The sequence below is a fragment of the Polychytrium aggregatum genome (assembly GCF_025602895.1).
Source record: "Polychytrium aggregatum strain JEL109 chromosome Unknown BJ171scaffold_16, whole genome shotgun sequence".
In the NCBI taxonomy this organism is placed as follows: domain Eukaryota; kingdom Fungi; phylum Chytridiomycota; class Chytridiomycetes; order Polychytriales; genus Polychytrium; species Polychytrium aggregatum.
In genome coordinates, this window is record NW_026516218.1 from 381,733 (window position 1) to 402,941 (window position 21,209).

Sequence of the window (21,209 nt, forward strand, 5' to 3'; positions counted from 1 at the left end):
GGCTTCCTTCTCGATAAAGACTATTGTATCGCGCAGTCTGGTACTACTCCACTGCAATCGCGATCGCGGATCCACTCGGAGGCAAAGATATTGACCATGGAGGTGCCAAAAACGAAAATGGCGCTTGGGAGTGCCATGAACCTCGACAAGGGAGAACCATCTCAGGCCAAACACGGAAATCTGCTGCCCACACTTTCGAGCAGCTGGATGGACCGGATTTTGAAGTATTACTTGATCCCCGAGGCTCCGTTTCTCAAGTATTGGAACATCATGATTGTTCTGATATCCATCATCAATGTCATTCTCCTCACCTTCATGGCGGCGTTCCAGTACCACGACATTGCATCGTGGTTCATCTGCTACTTGATCGACCTGCTCTACCTCATCGATATGTACCAAAAGTGCCACGTTGCGTACCTCCAGAACGGATTCTGGGTTGTGTTCCCCAAGGAAATGCTGATGAACTATGTGACCTCGTGGGAGTTCCGCTTCGACATTATCTCCAATTTCCCGGTCGACCTGTTTGGCTTCATCTTCTACAACTATCCGAACACACAATACTACGTGTCCATCATCCGACTCACCAAGGTTGTTCGATCGGAATACCTGTTCCGCTACTTTAGAAAGCAAGAGAAGAAGTTGCATTCGTCCTTTGCGCTTCAGGTTGTCAAGTTCATCACCTTTGTGATCGTCATCAACCACACGGTCGCCTGCATTTGGTTTGCGATTGGCTGCCCGAACGGCATTGGCGATTGCAACGATGGTTCGTGGGTGAAGCCAACGTCCGGCTTTCTGAGCAACGGCGGAACCCTGGTCGAGATCGACTATAACAGCACGACGGCTATGTATGTCGCGAGCATCTACTGGACAGGTAACGGCCGAATGCTCGAGAACATGACCGCGCCGGCTGTGTCGGTTGTGTCGGTTGTGTCGGTTGTGTCGGTTGTGTCAGGGATTGGCGAAGAATGCTCAACTTTTCACTTTGGCCGAGAGACCGGTGGTGTCAGTGCAATTGTCCCCACCTTGTGCCGAACGAAAGTGAAGCAGATAGGTGTCGCGGTGATCGTTCGACACCATAAAGCTGAGACAACGAGCTCAATTGCATGACTGACTTTGCTTCTTCGCAGTGACAACTATGACCACGACTGGATATGGCGACATCCACCCAAACAACCTCGGCGAGCGAGTGTACGCTCTCGTATGTATGATCTTGGGAACGTTCTTTTACGGATACGTGTCCGGTAGGTTGATCTCGCCCATCCGCCTCATCACTTCCGTGCGATAGATGGTGGAGCCAACATGCTGGATTCTCAGAGACGCAACAGGAGCTTATACAGGACACTGATTCTCCGGCCATTCCCTGTCGATCCCGTGTCGCTTACTCGCTGCGTACCTGCCCTGGCCTGCCTCAGGAACGATTGCCTCTACCCTCTCGAACATGGACTCGTCCCGTGTCGCGTACAGGCAAAAGCTAGATGCCGTCAAGCAGTACATGGCCGACCGCAAAATGGACGTTGACATGCAGCACCGCGTTCTCGACTACTATGACTATGTCTGGGACAGAAACAAGGGCCTTGCTCTCAAGAACATGTTTGAGGATATGCCGAGTGCCTTTAGACGCGAAGTGGCCCTGAATCTGAATAACCAGATAATCGATAGCGTAAGTGCTCCGGCGCCGTCTGTCGCGCTCGGTCGTGTTGGGCTGTCCACATCCGAGGGTAATGTCGGTCGGTGTGCGACGACGAATGTCTGGGAGTCTGTCTGTGCATCCGACTTGCGATTCGCGGGCATGGGCTGGCCACACGGTATTCATCTCGTCCGCTGCTGGCGCTTTCACAGACGGCAATCTTCAAGCAATGTTCCATCGGGTTCCGCAGACACATTGCCATACACATGACCCTGCATTTGATTACTGCCAACGAGTATGTGGCACATGTGGGCGAGTTTGGCACCGAACTCTACTTTATCTCGCAGGGACGGATCGACATCTTTTCACCAACCGACAAGCGCCCAACCTCGTCGCTAATAGAGGGAGCTCATTTCGGTGAGTATGCGTGCAGTTTCGGTGCGGCGGGTGCTAGCCGGGATATGCGAATCGGGAGGAATCGGGAGGAATCAGGAAGCAATGGATTCGACCTGTGCGATCGTCGACGCATCGTCTGTCGGAAGCAGGGATGGCTGCGATATGCACTCCACAGTGGCTATGACCGTCGAGCATGCCCTTGCAGCAGCTGTGGACAGCCATGTGGTGTCCCCGCTCTCCCGTTTCCAGCAGTCTATCCGAGATAGTACTCGCACTCGCACTGACATCGATGCTACCCTTGTTGCCTTCCTGGCCCTGGCAGGCGAATACGCCGTGATCCTTGGCCATCGCCATGAATATTCGGCTCGGGCCGTCTGCAACACCGATATCTTTGTGCTCACCAAGGAGCATCTCGAGGAGGCCTTCGTAGCCTTTCCAGCCGACCGCGAGAGCGTCTACGAGATTACCCAGGGTCGCTACAAGAGTCACCTCAGTACCAAAAAGTCGCGCCAGCACCAAGAAGAGGCCGAGGAAGAAGAGGAAGACGGTCCACTCCTTCCCGAGACGGTGCTCACGCCAGCACCCGATCATTTGACTACCGGGCGAGGACACGATACCGGCCGGCGGAAGAGCAGCGCCTCAGTCTTTGGTGAATACGGAACCCGCAAGCAAAGCATGGCCACTTCCGGCTTTATGGTGATGGATGCCAAAACCCGATCAAATCATCAGCTCAGCGAGAACCTGGGAAGCATTGGTCGCCTCGAAGGCGACTCTCATCACGGATCGCTGTCGAGGAAGCACTCGGTCAGCACCGGCCAGGTCACAGAAGGCCGCAAGTCCTCATCTGCAGCGCCGGCTCCGATTTCGGGCATCCGCTCGTCCGTCTCCAAAGGCCGGTTCACGGCATCGGGCTCTTCGTCGCACGGCGTGGCGGATCTCGAGGCTGCGATCCCGGAGGAAAGCCAGCCTGAGCCGCGATCGTCCGTTGGCCTGGGTCCCAAGAGGGGATTCATGACCCTGGAGCGAACCAAGACGGCGTCGTCACCCAAGGACCTGTCCACGGGTCGGTCTGGCCCACCCGATGATCCATCGCAGCCGCGCTGAAGGCCATCATGCGGTCGTCGCGGCGGCTCGTCAGCGGCATTTGCCTATCACCATTTGTGCGGCTGACGTGGGTTCACGAACACTCCTTCCTGTCTCATACAAAGCCCGTCCAGCACAGAGCACCCTACTCGGTATCCACGCATCTCATAGCCGCCAGTCTGTCGTGCTTGTTTCTTTCGTTTCGTTTCGTTTCGTTTTGTTAGTCGTGTCATCCCTCCCGTCCATTTACCGTTGAGCAATCATCACCACTTCTGCTGTTCCGCTACATTTCGTCTGTCTCTGATCCGCTTTGCTGGCCATCTTTCTTTTGGATCAGCTGCGGTATCAACAGTGCTCGCCAAATGAAGCGCTTTTGTTTTTGAATCAAATACACACATCCATCACTCATAACGATCCCCCGCCATGCGCTCGGTGAAGCCGGAACCGAGACTATTTTTGAGATGGTTGTATTGACCGACTGAGGTATCTCGACGCAAATAGGAGGCAAGCAAACACATGGTACAACGAAATGAACAGTAGCCGCAGGCAGCATGTCAGCCTGTCAACATGACTGCTGCTTGGGACGGCTGGCGGGCGCATCCAGAAGGCGCTTCCCCTGTCAAAGAAGCAGCCAGCCCAGAGGCCCATCGAGAAAATACGTCGGTGGGAGAATGGTGGCGAGTAGGATACATCGGTCCAAATCAGAGAGCACTAACCAAATCAGTTCAGGTAAGAGGAACGGGAAAAATCAAGTGGCAAGAGGGTTGAAAGGGCATGTAAAGGAAGGGAGAGCGCAGGCTCGCGGATGGTGTCGCATGCTGCAGGGATTACTTGGCAACGGCCATGGCAACGGCGTACGAGCCGCTGTGGCTGATGGTGATCTTGACCTCGGTGATGCCGGCCTTCTCGACAGCGGCCTTGGCATCGCCATGGAAGGTCACGACGGGGGCCTTGCCTTCTTCGCGGGTGATCTCAATGTCCTTGAGCGGGGCGGCGGAGCCCTGGTCCCAGACAACGGTGCCGGCGGCGCTGCTGACGGCCTTGACAACGGCCTCCTTGGCGGCCCATCGTCCGGCATAGCTCGAGACGGGGCACGACGAGGAGGTGCAGTAGGCCTGCTCCTGCTCGGTAAAGTTGCGCTCGACAAAGACGGGGTTCTCGGCGTTGATCTCGGAGATGAGCTGGACGTCGAGGCCGACGCCGCGGCCAGAGGTCTGGTCGATCTCGGCGCTGGCGCTCAGCAGGGCCTTGGTGACGTCGACGTCGGGCTTGGGGACGTCCGAGGTGTTGGAGTTGAAGTTCCAGGAGCCGGCCTTCTTGTCAAAGGTGGCACGGGCCAGCGGGTTGAGGTACACGGACGACTGCTGGGCATCGGTGTAGGGAGCGGCCGACTTGACACGGACAAAGGCGCCGACGCCAGTGAGGGTCTCGTGGAAGTAGCGGTAGGAAGCGGCCTGGCGCTTCTCACGCTTCAGGAGGTACTCGTTGTAGGCCTTGGTCTCGAGAGCAGCGAGGGCATAGTCGGGGTGGATAACGAGAATCTCACCGCCGGCCTGGCCGAAACCGAACGACTTGAGCAGACCAGCCTTGATGCCGTCGGTCTGGATCGAGCGCGACGGGTACAGGATGTATTTGAACTTGGAGAGTCGGTCCTCCGCGTTGTCCAGGTTGCGGTTGCCGGGGATGATGCCGGTCTCGAGAACCTGGATGACACCGTTGAGCATCCAGGCGGCAGCAGCACCCTTGGGGTGGCCGGTGAGGTACTTCTGGAAGATGGACGGGAGCACGTTGCCCTTGGTGCGGCCGAGATGGGCGAGCTGCTGGTTGACGGCAGACGACTCGTTGTAGTCGTTGGCCTTGGTGCCGGTGCCGTGGAACGAGGCAACGCCGATGTCGTCGATGCTAAGGCCATAGGTGGCAAGGGCGGCTCGGATGGGCGAGATGGTGGGGTCCTGCTTGGCAAACTCGTGGCTCCAGGTGGCAAGGGCAGCCTTTTCCTGTGGAAGTGCAGCAGATGACATAGATACCGCGGGGTCAGCAGCGAACAAGATGCGACGATCGGAGCAGCGGCGGTGCCTCTGAACATTGCATCGTCGCAGCCCAAGGACACACAATACAGTCCTGCCGCACCCGCGCTCCTCGGTGCGTGTCCGTCGTCGATCGGGCCAGGATCATCGGCAGCGCTACTTACTCTGCGCTTGCCCTCCTTCTCAATAAAGGCGGTGCGCTCCTTGATGAAGGTCTCGTCAGCCTCCTCGCCAGCGGCCTTCAGGGCAGAGACCTCATCGGCAAGAGCCTCGTACTCGTTGGCAACCCAGGTCTTGATGTATTCGCGCTCGCGCTTGAGCTGCTTGGCGCGGTACTCAAAGTTGAGCAGGGGAGACTTGTGCTTCTGCTGGGTCTCGCGGGCGGTGGTGAGGATACCCTGACCGGGAGCAGGGACGGAGCGGCTGTTCTTGTCGGTGGCAGTGTTGGTGCAGGCGACGATGGCGCGGATGGGGACGCCCATCTTGACAGCCAGGTCGGCGGTCATCAGGACGTGGATACCCGCGCCCTGGGACTCCATGAAGCCGCCGCGGGTGTCGGAAGCCGGCCGGCACATGTCGCGGGGCTCGCGGCCGCGGGCAAACTCGTCGAGCGAGTCGGAGGTGGCCTTCATGTTGGCAAACTCGTACGAGCCTTCCTCCTGGAAGTCATCGTAGCCACCACAGATGACGACCTTGGCGCGGCCGCTGAGCAGGGTGTCGACGGCAATGTCGACGGACTCGGCGGCGGTGGCGCAGGCGCCAACAGGGGTCTTGATGGGGCCCGAGGACGACAGCAGAAGCATGTTGACCCAGGCGGGCATGGTGTTGATGAAGGACTCCTGGAGAATGTCGTTCTGGACGGGCTTCTCAAGCAGACGCTCCTTGAAGAGCTTCTGGAGGGCGCGCATGCCGCCCATGCCACCGCCCGAGGTGTTGCCGAGCTCGGAAACGTGGATGTACTGGTAGAACTCGTAGGGGTCGGTGACACCCGAAGTCACGAGGGCCTCGACGGTGGCAACGAGGGCATACAGGGTGATGGGGTCGACCTGGGAGACAATGTCAGCAGGGACACCGTAGCGGGCCGCGTCCCAGCCGGTGGGGATCTGGCCAGCGACGAGGCGGCTGAACTTGAGGGCCTTGGGGACGTACAGGGTCGAGCCCTTCTTCATGCGCAGGAAGAGCTGGTCGCCGCGGTTCTCAATGACGGCGGCATCGCCGTGCTGCAGCTTGAAGGCATCGGCCTCCTCCTTGCTGACCTCGATGGGGGCCATGTCGGTGGTGATGGCAACCTCCTGGAGGAAGAGCTTCTTGTTGGGGTTGTAGCCCTGGAAGAGCTCCGACTCGATCAGACGGATACCGGTGTGCTCGAGGATCTTCTCCTCGTACTTGGACTTGACGTTGAAGTCCTGGACGGGCTCCTTGGTGGCGACGTCGATCCAGCCCGAGTAGTTGGGGATCTTGCCGAGCGGGCCGTTGTGGAACTTGATGAAGCCCATGATCCAGGCCATTTCAATGCAGCCCTCGAGCGAGAGCTCGCCAAAGGCCTCCATCTCCCAGCGGGTGCGCGAGCCACCGAAGGGTCCGACCTCGCCAAAGCCGGTCACGACAATGACCTTCTCGAGATCGAGCACGCCCTCGAGGTGCTTGAGCTTCTGGGCGCGCAGCTCGGGGAACTGGAACTTCATGTTGGCCCGGGGGGTCACGACGACAGTGTCCTGCTTGGCGGGGCCCTTCAGGGTCTTGTTGTCGAGGATCTCCTCCTGGGCGATGGCGCGGCGGATCTCCGAGGTCTCCATGAGCTCGCGGCGCAGGTTGGACGACACGGTGTTGAGGTCGGCGACAAAGTGCAGGCCGCCGTTGAGATCGGCCCAGATGGGCTCGATGCCAGAGAGCTTGACAATGTCGGGGTGCAGCAGACCAACCAGGTTGAAAGCCATCTCGTGGGTCGAGAAGGTGCGGGCGCCGAGCGACTCGATGCCCTCGGCAACCATGTTGTTGCCAGACATCAGGCCGGTGCCACGGGTCCAGCCGATGACGGCGCCAATGATGGTGAGGTAGCTGCTCCACTTTTCGGCATGGAAGCGGTTCATCAGGGTCTCAAGGGCAATCTTGGACTCGCCGTAGAGACCGTCGCCACCAAAGGTGCCGTGGTTGGGCGAGAGAGGCAGCATGACCGCGGCGGGACGGGTGTCGTAGCCGTTCTGTTGCTTCTTGATCTTGATCTCGCCAAGGAGGCGGAGGAGGTTGGTGAGCATGATTCTGTGGGCAAGCTCGGAGCGGGAGTCGATGCCGTCGAGCTCGCGGCCCTGCTCGGGGATGGCGGCGAAGGGCACGACAAAGTCGAGATCCCAGCCGAGGCCGTTCTTGAGGTCCTTGTCGTAGATGTAGTCGACGAGAGCCTTGGTGTCCTGGAGAGAGCCGCCGTTGAAGGGCACGACGACGAGGCGCGAGCCCTTGGAGCCGTACTGCTCGTAGATCGAGCGGTAGTACTCAGTGACGCTCTTTGAGAAGCGCGAGGTGGTCACGATCACAGAGGCACCGCCCTGGAGCAGGGCCTTCAGGATCTCGACACCGATCGAATCGCGGCCGCAGCCCGTCAGGAGGGCGTGGCGGCCCTTGAAGGACAGACCCTCGGCGGCAATCTGCGAGAGAATGTCGAGGTACTTTTCGGTGTACGAGCAGTCGGGGTTCCAGTGGCTGGGGTCGGCGGCGTCGCGCTTCTTGAGGAAGATGAAGGGCAGGTTCTCGGCGCCAAAGCTGTCGGGCAGGCTGTCCTTGAGCTCCGCAAAGATCGAGTCGATGCTGGTCTTGACAGAGGCGTCGAGCTCGGTGGCGCCGCGGACGAGGGCCTGGAGCTCCTCAAACTTGCGCTTGACCGAGTCGGTGTTGGGCAGCTTGGTGAGCTGGCTGCCGGCACGCATCTCCTTGACGTAGTCCTTCATGTTGCTGGCAGCGCGGCGCTCCTCCTTGTAGACGAGCTTGCCGTCGGCCGAGATGGTGGTCTTGGGCTGGGTGGGGCGGTAGGCGATGCTCTTATACACGGGATCGGCCTTGAGCGACTCCTTGACGTTGTCCAGCAGGACCTTGCCGAGGGTCTTGGCGCGCGAGTAGTTCTCGCCATTCTCCTCGGGGCAAGTGCTGATGTAGTACTCGATCATCTGCACCAGACCCTCAAAGTCGTCGGCGCGGTTCATGATGTGCAGGCAGCGGTCCATGAGCTCGCGGTCGACGCTGGTGAGGCGGCCAAAGATGAAGTCGTAGTAGAGCTGGATGGCGTCCTGGCGGGCCCAGTTCCAGTGCGAGTCGAACTTGCGAGCCTTGAGGATGGTGAACAGGGGCTTGATGCCGTCGGCGTAGAACTCGCCGTGCTCGGTGTTCCACAGATCAATCTCCTTCTGCAGAGTCTTGGAGCTGCCGCGCTCGGCCTCGGCGGCATGGGCGCCCTCGAGGAGGTCGACATCGAGGTACTTGGCAAACAGCTCGAGCTGCTCGCGGATCATCAGATCGGTCTTCATCTTGTGCAGGTTGAACTCTTCGCTGTTCATGGCAACGACGGCGCCGCCAACGGCGACTCCACCGGCAGCACCGCCGCCGAGCGAGACGCCGACCTTGGCGGCGTACGAGCTGGCGGTGGCATCGAGCCAGGCCTTGGCCTCAGCCTCGCTGCCGAGACGGGAGGCGGGCTCGCTCACGAGACCGTGGAGCAGGACACCGTCGGTGCGCTTGGGGCCGAGGCCCTTGGACGACAGATGGGCCTTGACCTGGCCCATACCAAAGCCGGCAGGCATCTTGCCACTGACGAGCTTGTTGATCAGACCGCTCGAGGTCTTGCCGAGGGCACCAGAGTGGCCGTTCTGCAGAGCGTTGGCGATCTCACCAAGGGCGTTCTCCTCGGCCTTATCGGCGAGGACGTTGCCAAACTCGGCTCCGAGATCACCGAGGATCTCGTTCTGCAGAGTCGACTTGCCGCCAACGAGGTCCTTGATGCTCTTGTTGAGAGGGATCTCGGCAATGGGCTTCTTGAGCTTCTGGGCGACGAGAACGACAAGGACCTCCTTGGCAGTGAGGGGCTCATCGGGGATGGGTCCAGCAGCAGCGGCGGCAGGGGCGGCGGCGGCAAAGATGGGGCCAGCAGCAGCGGCAGGGGCACCGCCGCCGAGCGAAATGCCGACCTTGGCGGCGTACGAGCTGGCGGTGGCATCGAGCCAGGCCTTGGCATCGGCCTCGCTGCTGAGACGGGAGGCAGGCTCGGAGAGCAGACCGTGCAGCAAGGCACCCTCAGTGCGCTTGGGGCCGAGGCCGTGGGCAGCCTTGAGGTGGGCCTTGACCTGACCCATACCAAAGCCGGCAGGCATCTTGCCACTGACGAGCTTGTTGATCAGACCGCTCGAGGTCTTGCCGAGGGCACCAGAGTGGCCGTTCTGCAGAGCGTTGGCGATCTCACCAAGGGCGTTCTCCTCGGCCTTGTCGGCGAGGACGTTGCCGAACTCGGCTCCGAGATCACCGAGGATCTCGTTCTGCAGAGTCGACTTGCCACCAACGAGGTCCTTGATGCTCTTGTTGAGAGGGATCTCGGCAAGAGGCTTCTTGAGCTTGTGGGCGACAAGGACAAGCAAAATCTCCTTGGCAGACACGGGCTCGTCAGAAACACTGCCAGCAGCCACGGCGACGGGGGCAGGAGCAGCCACGGCAACAGGGGCAGGCGCGGGAGCAGCAGCAGCAGCAGCAGCGGGGGCAGCAGGGGCGGCCTCGGGCTCGGCGGGAGCGGCATCTTCATACTGGTAGTAGATGTCCTTGCGGTCCTTGGTGGTGCAGAGGGTCACACGGCGGGCGGTGACGGCGTCGTCGTAGGCCTCGTACTTGATCTTGAGGGTGCGGCCGGCCATGCCACAGAGGACGGGGCTGGGACCGACCTCGATGAAGCGCTCGACATCGTACTCGCGGAAGAAGCGGTCCTGGGTCTCGATCCAGCGGACGGGGCTGGCAAACTGATGGGCAAGCAGCTCAATCAAGAGCACATAGGCAAGGTGCTGCTGGCCGGCCGAGGTGGCGTTGGTCTCCTCGTCCCAGTTGGCCAGGATTTCAGTGAGCCAGGCCGAGCCGGTCTGCTTGTGGACGCGCTCAAAGTAGTCCTTGCTGATGCTGAAGGGCTCGGCAGTCAAGTTGGGGATGTACTTGCCAACAAGCAGCGAGACGTTGACGAATCGAGCCTCGAGCTTGCGGCGGAGGACCTCTCGGAAAGGAACGACACCGTTGAGCAGGAAGCTCGAGTGGAAGGGCACGTCGATGCCGGGCAGGGGGATGGTGGCCACACCGCGCTCGGGGATGACGAGGCCCTTGTTGGCAGCCTTCTTCTTGCGGGCCACCTCGAGGGACTCGTCGCAGATGCCGTTGAGCAGCTCCTCGATCTCCTCCAGGGTCTTGGTCTTGGTGAGCTCGATAAAGTTGACCTTGAGGGCCTTGATCTTGTCGAGGACGAGGCGGAGGGTCTCCAGGTTGGTGAGCTCACCGGCAGCGACGTACTGGAAGTTCTCGACGTTGAAGTTGACAATCTCCAGCAGGTTGTTGGAGCGGCGGGCGATGCCGTCGATGATGAAGCGGAGGGCCTGCTCGCCGAGGGTGGGGCCAACGCGGATGGGGTTGATGGCGCACATGCCGTAGTCCGAGCGGCCCTCGCTGTCGCGAGGAACGGCCGTCTGCATGGTCATGCCACGGTAGAAGACGACATCGACGAGGGACTCGATCGAGAGGACGCCACCGACGGCCGAGAGACCGGCGTACTCACCGAGACTGTGGCCGGCAAAGGCACAGTCGCTCTGGACAAAGCCGTTGGCCTTCATGTCCTGGAAGGAGGCAATCTCCATCAGGGTCAGGGCGGGCTGGGTGAACTGCGTGGCCGAGAGCAGGCCGGTGGGGTGGGTGAAGGTGAACGACAGGGTGTTGTCGTTGATGCCGGGGAAGAGGGGCAGGCTCTTGAGCTGGCCGTCCTCGAGGACATCGTAGGTCATGCCCTGGTAGTGGCGGCGGACGGCAGCACCCTTGATGCCGCCAAAGTGCACCGTCTTGGACTTGGGGTTGCTGCGGACAATCTCGAGGATCGAGACACCGTAGGTGTTGAGCATGTGCTGGTCGGCGCGGTCCCAGATCTCCTTGGCAACGGGCGACGAGGCGTACAGGTCCATACCCATGCCGACCTCCTGCGAGCCCTGGCCGGTGAAGACGTAGCTGGTGGTGGGCTGCTCGACCTCGGCCGAGCCGACGAGGACCTTGGCTCCGCGCTGGTTGAAGGTCTCGATCTGGATCAGCTTCTTGCCGTTGAGCATGCCGACGTGCGAGAGCTTGGTCTCGAGCTGGTCGCCGGGAAGAACCATGTCCATGAAGGTAACCTGGTAGGCCTTGACGCGCTGGGGCTGGTTGTTGGCCGCAAAGATCTCGACAAACTTGCGGGTCGAGGCGCTGGTCCACATGCCGTGGGTGATGGTGCCAGGCAGGCCAGCGAGGTCGGCAATGTAGGGGTTCACGTGGATGGGGTTGAGATCGCCCGAGCTCTTGGCGTAGGTTTCGTTGTTGCCGGGGACAGAGGCAACGGCAGGGAAGACCTTCGAGCCGGGGAGGATCGAGTAGCCACCGTTCTTGAAGTGGATGGCCTGCTCGATGGGCTTGCCGTGGCGGTTGAGGTACTCCATCACCACGTTGCCGTGGGCAACGTCGGCCTCGTAGACGACCTTGCCAATCTCGACCGTCTCGCGGGTGGTCTTGAGGAAGACAGAGCCGTTGGTGGCAATGTGCGAGAAGACCGTGGCGTTCTTGAACTTGGCAAAGCTCTCGAGACGGAAGATCAGCACCGACGAGGGCGTGATCTCGGGGGCGGTCTCGTTCCACTGGATCCACTTCTTGGACTTGAGCACGGCAACGTCCTTCTTGGTCTTGAGCTCGACCTGCATGGGCTTCTCGGCCGTGCGGCGGAAGGTGTTCTCGTAGTCGCTGAACTTGCCGCGGTACAGGAAACGGCTGATGATCTCGATCACAGCAGAGCCGTTCTTGCTGAGGACCGCCTTGACCTCGACGGTCTTGCCGGCCTCGGAGATGATCACCGAGTTGATGATGGCCTCGGTCGAGATCTCGTCGCCGGCGCGGATGATCTCCTTGGAGTCGATCTGGCGGAACTCGTTCGAGAGATGGACGAGGCGCAGGAGGTCGCCGTCGATCTCCTTGGGCAGAATGGCGCCGACAAGCGACTTCCAGCCGGCGACGATGGCAAAGTCCATGGGAGCAGGGACGTTGTCCGTGTTTGTGGAGTACAGCTCGGCGTGGTTTCCGATGATCTGGGTAAAGTCCTGCAGGCGCTTCTTGTCGACGACAAAGGTCGAGCGGAACACGTCCGTGGGGGTGAGGGCAGACTCGGAGGGGCTGATGTACCAAAGGGCGGCATAAAAGTCCTTGATGCGCTGGTTGCGGCCCTCCATGACCTCGTGGATCAGGGCATAGCCCATCGAGGGGACGTACTTGAAGAAGAACTGCAGAGGAACGTGGTCAGCGTCGCGCTTCTCGTACACGGTGACGGCAATGGCCTCGCCCTCGCGGGTAATGACGACAGCAGGGTGGCGGTCGGGAAGCTTGCTGCTGGCCGGCGAGCGCTGGCTGTAGACGGTCAAGACAACGGGGTTGCCCTCGGCGTCGAACTTGGCAAAGAGCGTCTGGTTGGGGCGGGGGCGCAGGATGGCGTGGACGGGGTTGGAGCTGATCTGCTTGCCCTGGAAGATCGAGCTCTCGGTCAGGAGGGCACGGAGCCAGTGGAGCTTGGGGCCAGCCAGAATCTCAAAGAACTCGGGGCCCGAGGGAAGCTCGGACTCCTTGCCCGAGAGCTCGTACATGATCTCGCCATCGTCAAGGTGGGTGACCTTGACGCCGGGGAGGTTGGCGGCGGCAATGCGGGCAGGGCTGGCGCCGAGGTACTCGGCAACAGGGATGCTGGCCTCGTCGCCGTTGTAGTACTTCTCCTTGATGAACTCGATCTGGGCATTGTAGATGTTGCCGAGAATGTCCTTGACGGGCTCGTTCACGACCTTGCTGTGGGCGACGGCGACAGGGCCCTGGAGAATGGCAACACGGCCGACATCTTGGTCGGGGACAGCGTCGACGTCCTCGGACTGCCACAGCGAGTCCTTCTTGAACCAGAACTCAAACTTGTCGTCGAGGACGGGAATGAAAGGACCGGGCTTGCGCCAGGGGATGGTGGTGATGGCCAGGAAGTGGAAGACGTCCTCCTGCGTCAGGGTCTGGACACGGGCCTCAGGGAAGGCGTCAAAGAAGCCCTCGGAGAAGACGATGGGCTCAGAGTCAAGGACGCTGTAGGACTGGATCAGCGAGGGAGAAGGCTTCTTGGAGAAGCGCTCCTCGACACGGCGAAGGAAGTCGCCAAAGGTCTCCTTGAGGGTGAAGTCGATCCAGCGGGTCTGGTGCTTGATGTAGGTGGTGTCCAGCAGGCGATCGGCAACCTCCTTGTAGGTCATCTCATGGAGCTCGCACGAGCGGCCGTCAGCCTTGCGGCCGAACCAGGGCTTCTGGAAGTCCTTGTTGAGGCGATCGATGATGTAGTCCTTGCGCTGGAGCAGGGCGGCGACACGCTTCTCCTTGGGGAGCGAGAAGATGGTGTCGTCCATCTCCTTCCAGAAGAGAATGCCGCGGTTGGCAATCTTGTGGATGGGCTCGCCGAGCTCGGACTTGACCGTGACGATGTTGCCAATGGGGCCCTTGTAGGTCTTCTCCCACTGCGACTCGTCGGTGATACCGGGGGCGTCGACAATGAGCTGCTTGACCGAGATCGAGGCCTTGTTCTCCTCGGCGACCATGACACGCGAGCCAAGGAGGATACCATCGAAGGGCATGGGGGCATAGTCAAACTTGGTCGACCACTCACCCGAGAGGTAGGGCAGAGTGTCTTCGTGGCCACCAAAGCCACTGCCGACGACCAGGATGATGTTCTCGCAGCGGCGGATCTGGCCGTAGGTCTCGAGCATGGGAGCGTGGAAGTCCTCGAACGAGTGGTGACCACCACCACGACCACCGGTCCACTGCAGAATGATGGGGAAGTCAGGGTGCTTCCTGGCAATGTTGACGACGCGGAGGATGGTGTCGACACTGCCGGGCTTGAAGGCGACGTGCTTCAGACCAGAAGCCTTGAGGTTGATGACAATGTCGTCAGCAACATCGATCGAGGGGACACCGGCGGCAACGGTGATACCTTCCATGGGGACGCCCTCCTTGCGCATGGCGCGGACCAGGGGGTACTGGAAGCCCCAGAGTCTGGGGTTCAGGAAGAGGCAGTTGAGGGTGATGGCCTCGCCGGCAGGAACCATCTGGAGGATGTTGTTGACACGGCGACGCAGGTACTGCTCGGTGTGCTGGCCACCGCCAGCGAGCTCGACGTGGAAACCGGCGTTGATGACGGCAGCAACAAAGGGCTCCTCGACGGTACAGGGGGTCATACCGGCGACCATCAGCGGGGGCTTGCCGAGCAGGCGGCTGAAGGGGGTGTCGAGGTGGATCTTGCCGGAGCCGGCGACCTGGATGAGGCGGGGCTTGTACTTATCGGCCCAGTTGATGGCGCGCTTGACGCTCTTGACGTCGTAGTCAAAGACAGCGGACTGGTCGGGGAGCGAGCTCTGGGCATCCAGAGTGCTGGCGAGGACGACCTGGACACCGGTGCCCTCCTTGTTGCGCTGGGTCAGACCGCCGATGCCGGAGGAGCCGCCGGGGCCAAAGTCGAGGATGTGGGTGACGTTGTCGACCTTGGTGGCAATCTCCCAATGGACGGCCTGGGTGCAAATCTGCTCGACCAGCGAGATGGTCAGGCGCGAGCTGTTGCGGAGGTCCTCGCCAGTGTTGGTGTGGTAGACAGGGATGGCGATCTTGGCGGCATCAAAGTCGAGGTTCAGCTCACTGATGTCCTGCTCAAGCTGCGCAGGAACATTGACCAGGTACTCGCTGTGGAAGGGCACGGCGACGGGCAGGAAGCGCGAGGAGAAGCGGATCTTGCGCTCCGAGTGGGGGACACGGGACTGGTCCAGGCCGGTGGGGGCCTTGATCTTGCGCAGGGCGACGTTCAGACCGTAGAGGGACTGAGGGGGACCGGTGCAGATGGTGGAGCGGGGGCCGTTGATGAGAGAGAGATGGACGCGGCGGTCGGCAGGCAGATGCTTGTTGGTGGCCTCGACGTGCTTGACGACCTCGGCAGAACGAAGGCCTGGAGGCGGGGACAGGAAGCGGACAAGTCAGGCGCAGCCCCGGCTTGATTGCACATATAGTAGCGCACGCCAGAAACCAAGCCGCGCAACAAATCTCGCCTGTACTAACCGGTGACGGCCAACATCGGGGTGGGGATACCCTCGTTGTTGCTGAGCGAGTCCTGGAGGATGTTGGGGTTGATGGTGGTGCGAGGGACAGCATTCTGGGAGCGGAGACCCAGCCAGAAGAGCAGACCAAGGGCCTTCTGGGTGTTCTCGAGGAACTCCTTGTCGGTTTCGGACGAAGCAATGACGACCGAGGAGATAATACCCTGGCTATGACCGGTAGTACCTGGTGGAGCGAGCAGAGTAAGCGGGTCGGCAGGGCGAGCAGTTGGGCTCGTGAGCGAGAAGCAGCCGACAGAGAGCGAGACAGCACGAGCGAGGAACGAGGAGCAAAGTCGAGGACAAGATCGGAAACCCAGTGGCCCTTTGAGCGAGAAGCGGGTGTCGCAAGGGGGGAGGGAGAAATTGGGGGAGAAGCACAGCGCCACGAGGCTTGTCGGCCCACGCAAAACAAGAGGGGCTGAGGCGGCGATCTTGCCCGGCCAACAAGACAAAAGACGGCGGCACCAGCGGACCGAGGGACGGGGGGGCGGAGGGGACTGCAAAAGGAAAATCTGCCCGACGCTGTGCACCCACACGGAGCGGCGACAAGGACGGGCGGACCGGGCGAGAGCGCAGGAATAGGAGGACGAGATGCAGGCCAAGAGAGAAGCGGGATCGGTGCAGATCATGGAATGGGGTGTGCAGAAGGGCACCACGCAGACGACGATGCAATGGTGCAATTGTGCAATTGTGCAAGTGGGGGCGCCAGAACGAAGGCTGGAGCGGGCAGCCCGCAGCAAAAGAGTGCCATCGGGATTTACGTGGGCAAAAGGGTTTCTGGCCGGCGGTGCCAAAATGGCTTCACGGAGCCCAACCGGCGACAGGAACACAGCGGGCAAGAGCACAGCGGGGGCAGTTCCTACCAGTAAAGAGTGTTCGAACCTCTGCGGGGGTTTTATCCACGATCTTGAGCATGATCCAGTAGTTGAGGAGCTGGGTGAGACCGATGAGGGGCAGACTCAGGTGGGTGTCAAGAAGGGTGTTGGTGCTGGGCCGGGTCTCGGGGCGCTCGAGCCAGCTGATGACATCGATCTTGGAGGCCTGTGCGTTCTGGGCACGCTCCGACTCGGAGTGCTGGGCCAGGGTAAGGGCAGCCTGGCGAACGAAAGCGATGGAGAAGGCACTGTAGGTCTCGTAGGCAAAGACGAGCTCGTCAAAGTACTCCTCGACGTTGCCCTGGCCACCAAAGACGGCAAAGATGCTGGCCTGCTCGCTGGCGACCTGGGCAAAGAGGGCCGATTCGTGGGGGAGGAACTCATCGCGGGTGACGAGGCTCTGCTTTCTGACGGCAACGAGGGCCTGGTAGTAGTTCTTGATGACGCTGGCACGAGCAGCGGCGGCCAGACTGCGGGTGACGGCGTGGATGTTCTGGTTCTTCAGGACCGAGCGATGGAAGTACGAGAGAACCAGGGCAACAAAAGGCAGAGCAGCGGCGTCGGTAGCCGCATGGTCGAGCGAGATCTTGAGGAGGTTGGCGGTCAGCTCGATCGCAGTGGTCTCCTCGTCCGAGACGGGGAGAGCGTCCTTGATGTGTTCGGCAACGGGCCAGAGCGAGAACGGCACGGGGATGCTGAGCTCGAGGCCGTTCTGCTTGAGGTTCAGAGGACGGGTAGTAGCTTGGGCGGTGGAAGCCATGGCGGATCGGTGAGTTGGTGGTGAGTCCGGGGAGCTGAGATGGAGCAAAGTAGGAGCTGGCAAACGCTGGATTTGCGGTGCAAGCAGGGCTTTATCGTATCGGTCGTCAGACGAAGAGCGATCGTGGGATTTCCTTTGACAGAAGGAAACCTGGGCGGCAATCGCAGGGGGGGGAGGTGAGAGTGGGTTTGGTGGGAGTTGCTCTCTTCGCTTCAAAGAGTCAGATTGACAGGGTTCTGACTAGATGGACGAAAAGGGCAGACGGCGAGACTGAGGCTGGGGGGGGGAGAGATACGATGACGGGCGGGAAGAACGCAGGGCGGCGGCGACGGCAGCGTAGTTATAGGACCAGTCGAACGGCTTGGGATGCTGCCAGGGCGATCGCGATGGCCCAAACAGGGCAACTTTTTGTTGCGCTTTTTTTGGGGCGACGGGAGCGGCGCGCGACAACGGCGGGCGGCTTGGGGAGTGTGCGCAGCGCGACCGTCGCACGGGTGCGACATGAGTGCGTCGCGTCGCGGGCGGGAGAGAGGGCCGTGGTTGGGAATGGCGATAACGACTTTGTTGGCTGGTGCGAAGAGGCCGCCTCGGGGGGGGGGCCAAGCCGACGACACCCCCAAACTCCACGACGAGGGGCGAGAGCACCTAGGACAGGGCCGAGACGGGAGCTGATTGGAATGCCGGGCATATGCACTGGATGTGGATCGCACTCGGACATGGTGGATGCTTGGACATGGTGGATGCTTGGACATGGCCGCCAGAGAAGATGCGTTGGCCGATGCTCCGACACCTAAGGCACACGTACACACACCACTCCGAGAAGGAGCGAGGGCGCTCTCGTCGAGGACAATAAGGCGCCTCTCGCTTGTTTCGTCTCTGTTGCCGCCACCGATTCGACACCAGGCCGCCTCTCTCGACGACCGATCCAGGGCACCGACGCCTGATCGGGCCCTCGCTGGGTGCATCCTGCAATGCCTCTCCTCTGCGTCTCGCCAGTGCTGCTGCTGTTGTTGCTGTTGCTGTCGCTGCTTCTCACCATCGTGCCTGTGTGTGTCGCCGCGGCGAGCATCTGGCCCTGCAGACCGGCGAACGGCAGGCCAGCCGGCGTCTCGGTGATGTGGAATGTATTCGTTATCGAGCCCTCTGCCGGTTTTTTTTTTCGGCTGTGTTGGGGGGCAAGTGTGGGCGCGTCCCCCCGCACACGCACCAATGGGCACGCAGGCCTGCTTTCCTTTTCCGGCCGACGACGCCACGCGTCCTGCCCCAAAAACCACAACAAGCCAGAGACAGGGGCACTCGCGGTGACTCGAAGCGCCCTGCCACAGCCAAGCGCGGCCGGCCATGATCTGGGTCGCCGCGTTTCATGGCCCAAGATGGGTTCTCTCGTTCATGCATTCCCCCCCCGTCCATGCGCGCTGCTGGTGCTCTCATCGGCCGCTTCTGCTTCACAGAACGGCGCGGCAATCGCAGCCGCTTGGGGTTGGCTGTTGTCGACGACAGGATCAACGCGCGGCCATCACAATCAACAGGGTCAAGAGCGACCTTCGATTTGTCAACGGAGCGGCCACCTCCTCCCCAACAATGTCGGCGGCGCCAGAACCCCCGAATCGCCTCTGGTACTCCCCAGGTTTGCTTGGCAGTTGGGGGCGGCGGACTCAAGTTGGGGAGAGATGCGATGCGGAGACACCAGTCGATGTGCATTTCTGGGGAGATTTGGGCTGCAAATGGGGGGCCTGTCGCAGGACCGACAGAGCGAGCCATGGAATCTATCAACGTGGACGAGTCAACTTGGAGCCAGGGCAAACTAGGTTTGCTGGGGCGGGCAAAAGCAGTGTCCCACGGGTTGGACCAGGGTGCCGCCAATCGAGACACTGTTCACGCAATCGCCCGCTTTGGGATGCAGCACAGGCCAGCAGATGCAAAGGTTGGAGATGGATTGGGTATCGAAACAAACACTGTCGAGATCGGTGAAGCTTGTGCTATTGTGATACAGCCAACCGAGACTCATTCAAAACCGCTTCCGGAGATATTCGTCCAGAGATAATCCTCCAAAAGCACAAAACAGCAGTAAAATATGCGCAGACAACAGCCCGCCTGTCTAGGGGGCAGCCCGCCCGTCCATGCGACAGCCTCGAGACGCTACTCGTACTTCTTGGCCACCATGCCCTCTGGCGGAGTCACCTCGACCCGCTTCTTGCCGACCTCGTCCCAGTTGGTCGAGAGGCAGGTGCCATTGCTTTCGACATAGCTTTTGATCATGGCGCGACGTGTCTCATCGGAGGCGTCCTTATAAATGGTCCGGAACAGATCGTTCAGGGCCTCCTCGCCCTGGCCCTTGTCGCCTTCGATATTCTTGGCAATCGCATCCCAGTTCTGAGTTGAAGGCAGCAAGGAATCAGCCGTCCGCACCAGACTCGAGTGCACCGACAGCCCAGTTGGAGCGCATGGAGCGAGCGGATCGGATCGGATACATATAGTGTGCAAGACAAACAGCGAAGCGGGCGGTGCGGAGGTGTGAGCCAAATAGCCAACGGGTGCCCGCGACACTCACCTTCTTGGAGGAGGTGGGATATGTCGGTGCCTTGGCCATCGTCTGAGCGAGAGAGCTATCCTCGCCTTCCAGAGCACCCCACTTCAGGCCCTCGTTGGCCTTCTTGAGCTTGATTTCAATCTTTGTGGAGAGCACCGAGTACTTTGATTCGGAGGGGACAATCTCATGCGATAGGGGATCGAGCTCAAGGGAGTAGTCGGATCCTGTCGATGGCAGCTTGATGGTGACGGATGTGGCTCGCTCGGTGAAGATGATCTCGACATTCTCGGGCTTGGCATGCTTGACAAAGACTGAGATGGTGACAAAGTTGTCGTTCTGGAACCACTCGTGGCGGATCTTGGACGGAGGAAGGAAGCTGGCGGTCGTGGGGATGCTGGCAGGCGCCGTGGTGCTGTCCGAGGAAGCGGTGCCGTCGGCGGCCGGGGCGACGGGATCGACAGGAGCGAGCTTGCCACCTGCAAGAGTGTCGGCGTCAGGAATAGCGGGAGGAATCCACCGATCCATCGTCAATCCATGCATCCAAATAGGATGGTGGGCATGGCTCAGTCGTGTATATGCACATGACGTTGCTGCTTTTGACATGCGCGTGTGTCTGGGGAAGAGTGGGGCTTGGCTCGCCACATACCTGCTCTGACGAATTCTTCTGTTGCATTGTCAAAGCCCTGCTTGGCAGCAGCATCGTCGGGCTGGACCTTGAGAACTTCGCCAAAGGCCTCGCGGGCTTGGGCCCATTGCTTCAGTGTGGCCGATGTGGCACCACGTCGCAACTGGGCCTTGACAAAGATACCCTGGTCGCCCTGGGAGAGAGCGGCGGCCATCTGGGCATCGCTCAAGGCCTGCGAGTGCAGGCCGAGCTTCGTGTAGGTGCTGGCGCGCTTGAGATAGCACTCGGGGTTGGAGGGGTTGGCGCTGATGGCTTGAGAGTAGAACGAGAGGGCTGTCTCGTAGTCCTCATCGACAAAGGCCGAGTTGGCCTGGGCTAGAAAGGCGAGTTCGGCCATGACTGCGGGTGCGGAAGTGAGACGGTTTCAGGAGATGGTCGCTGAGCGGATTGTGGATTGACCTCTGCTTTCAGTCAGCCGAGGCGGGGGCGGGAAGAGCAGTGCGGGTCAGAGAGACATCCAAGATGCAAAGCGGACCGGACTGGGATACCATGAGCTCTGATTGCCCGAGAGGGTGGATGCCAGCGGTATCATCGCTGGGCCCCGCCACAGGGTATCCGTCGATACCCATGGTGCGACGGAATCGGCCCGATGCGGCGCGAACAAACCCAGAGGCACATCCAGTCCCTTCTGGAAGGCTGCTGGCTGGGCCACCGCAGACGGGAGCATGGTCCGGAGAATGCGAGAAGATGCGATTGACGCCGCGAACGACCGCGGACAAATCACCAGGGGCAGCACAGATCGTCCGAGTCGTGTCCAGCAGCAGCAGCAGCAGCGACAGGCCCGCAGCCAATAGCTCACCAGGATACGTGCGATCGGGACTCGAGGATGCTC

At 60.8% G+C, this 21,209-nt stretch overlaps 3 protein-coding genes across 3 annotated transcripts; 1 reads left to right on the forward strand and 2 right to left on the reverse strand.

Moving 5' to 3' along the window:
- Positions 1-135: 135 nt before the first annotated feature.
- Positions 136-3,324, forward strand: BJ171DRAFT_598652 (uncharacterized protein; the record flags this gene model as incomplete). The annotated part of the gene is made up of 5 exons (XM_053114856.1): positions 136-871; positions 1,128-1,241; positions 1,413-1,660; positions 1,840-2,044; positions 2,346-3,324. The coding sequence occupies 5 exons, from the start codon at positions 136-138 to the stop codon at positions 3,125-3,127; spliced, it is 2,085 nt and encodes a 694-aa protein (XP_052967148.1). The 3' UTR covers positions 3,128-3,324.
- A 472-nt stretch (positions 3,325-3,796) lies between these two features.
- BJ171DRAFT_82549 (fatty acid synthase) lies at positions 3,797-17,268 on the reverse strand. The gene is made up of 4 exons (XM_053115910.1): positions 16,391-17,268; positions 15,490-15,711; positions 5,298-15,379; positions 3,797-5,103 (listed from the first exon to the last, which is right to left on the reverse strand). Exons 1-4 carry the CDS (start codon positions 17,160-17,162, stop codon positions 3,934-3,936), a joined length of 12,246 nt encoding a protein of 4,081 aa, XP_052967149.1. The 5' UTR covers positions 17,163-17,268; the 3' UTR covers positions 3,797-3,933.
- A 1,664-nt stretch (positions 17,269-18,932) lies between these two features.
- BJ171DRAFT_502896 (SGS-domain-containing protein) lies at positions 18,933-21,199 on the reverse strand. The gene is made up of 4 exons (XM_053110807.1): positions 21,177-21,199; positions 20,339-20,781; positions 19,714-20,168; positions 18,933-19,535 (listed from the first exon to the last, which is right to left on the reverse strand). The coding sequence occupies exons 2-4, from the start codon at positions 20,712-20,714 to the stop codon at positions 19,302-19,304; spliced, it is 1,065 nt and encodes a 354-aa protein (XP_052967150.1). The 5' UTR covers positions 20,715-20,781; positions 21,177-21,199; the 3' UTR covers positions 18,933-19,301.
- Between the last annotated feature and the right edge of the window lie 10 nt (positions 21,200-21,209).

Coding starts and splice junctions, on each gene's coding strand:
- BJ171DRAFT_82549 (XM_053115910.1), bottom strand. CDS start 17,162: ATGGCTTCCACCGCCCAAGCTACTACCCGTCCTCTGAACCTCAAGCAG. Junction 15,380..15,489: donor CCCGATGTTGGCCGTCACCG/GTTAGTACAGGC, acceptor CCCCGCCTCCAG/GCCTTCGTTCTGCCGAGGTC. Junction 5,104..5,297: donor AGAAGGAGGGCAAGCGCAGA/GTAAGTAGCGCT, acceptor GCACTTCCACAG/GAAAAGGCTGCCCTTGCCAC.
- BJ171DRAFT_502896 (XM_053110807.1), bottom strand. CDS start 20,714: ATGGCCGAACTCGCCTTTCTAGCCCAGGCCAACTCGGCCTTTGTCGAT. Junction 20,169..20,338: donor AGAAGAATTCGTCAGAGCAG/GTATGTGGCGAG, acceptor ACACTCTTGCAG/GTGGCAAGCTCGCTCCTGTC. Junction 19,536..19,713: donor ATCCCACCTCCTCCAAGAAG/GTGAGTGTCGCG, acceptor CCTTCAACTCAG/AACTGGGATGCGATTGCCAA.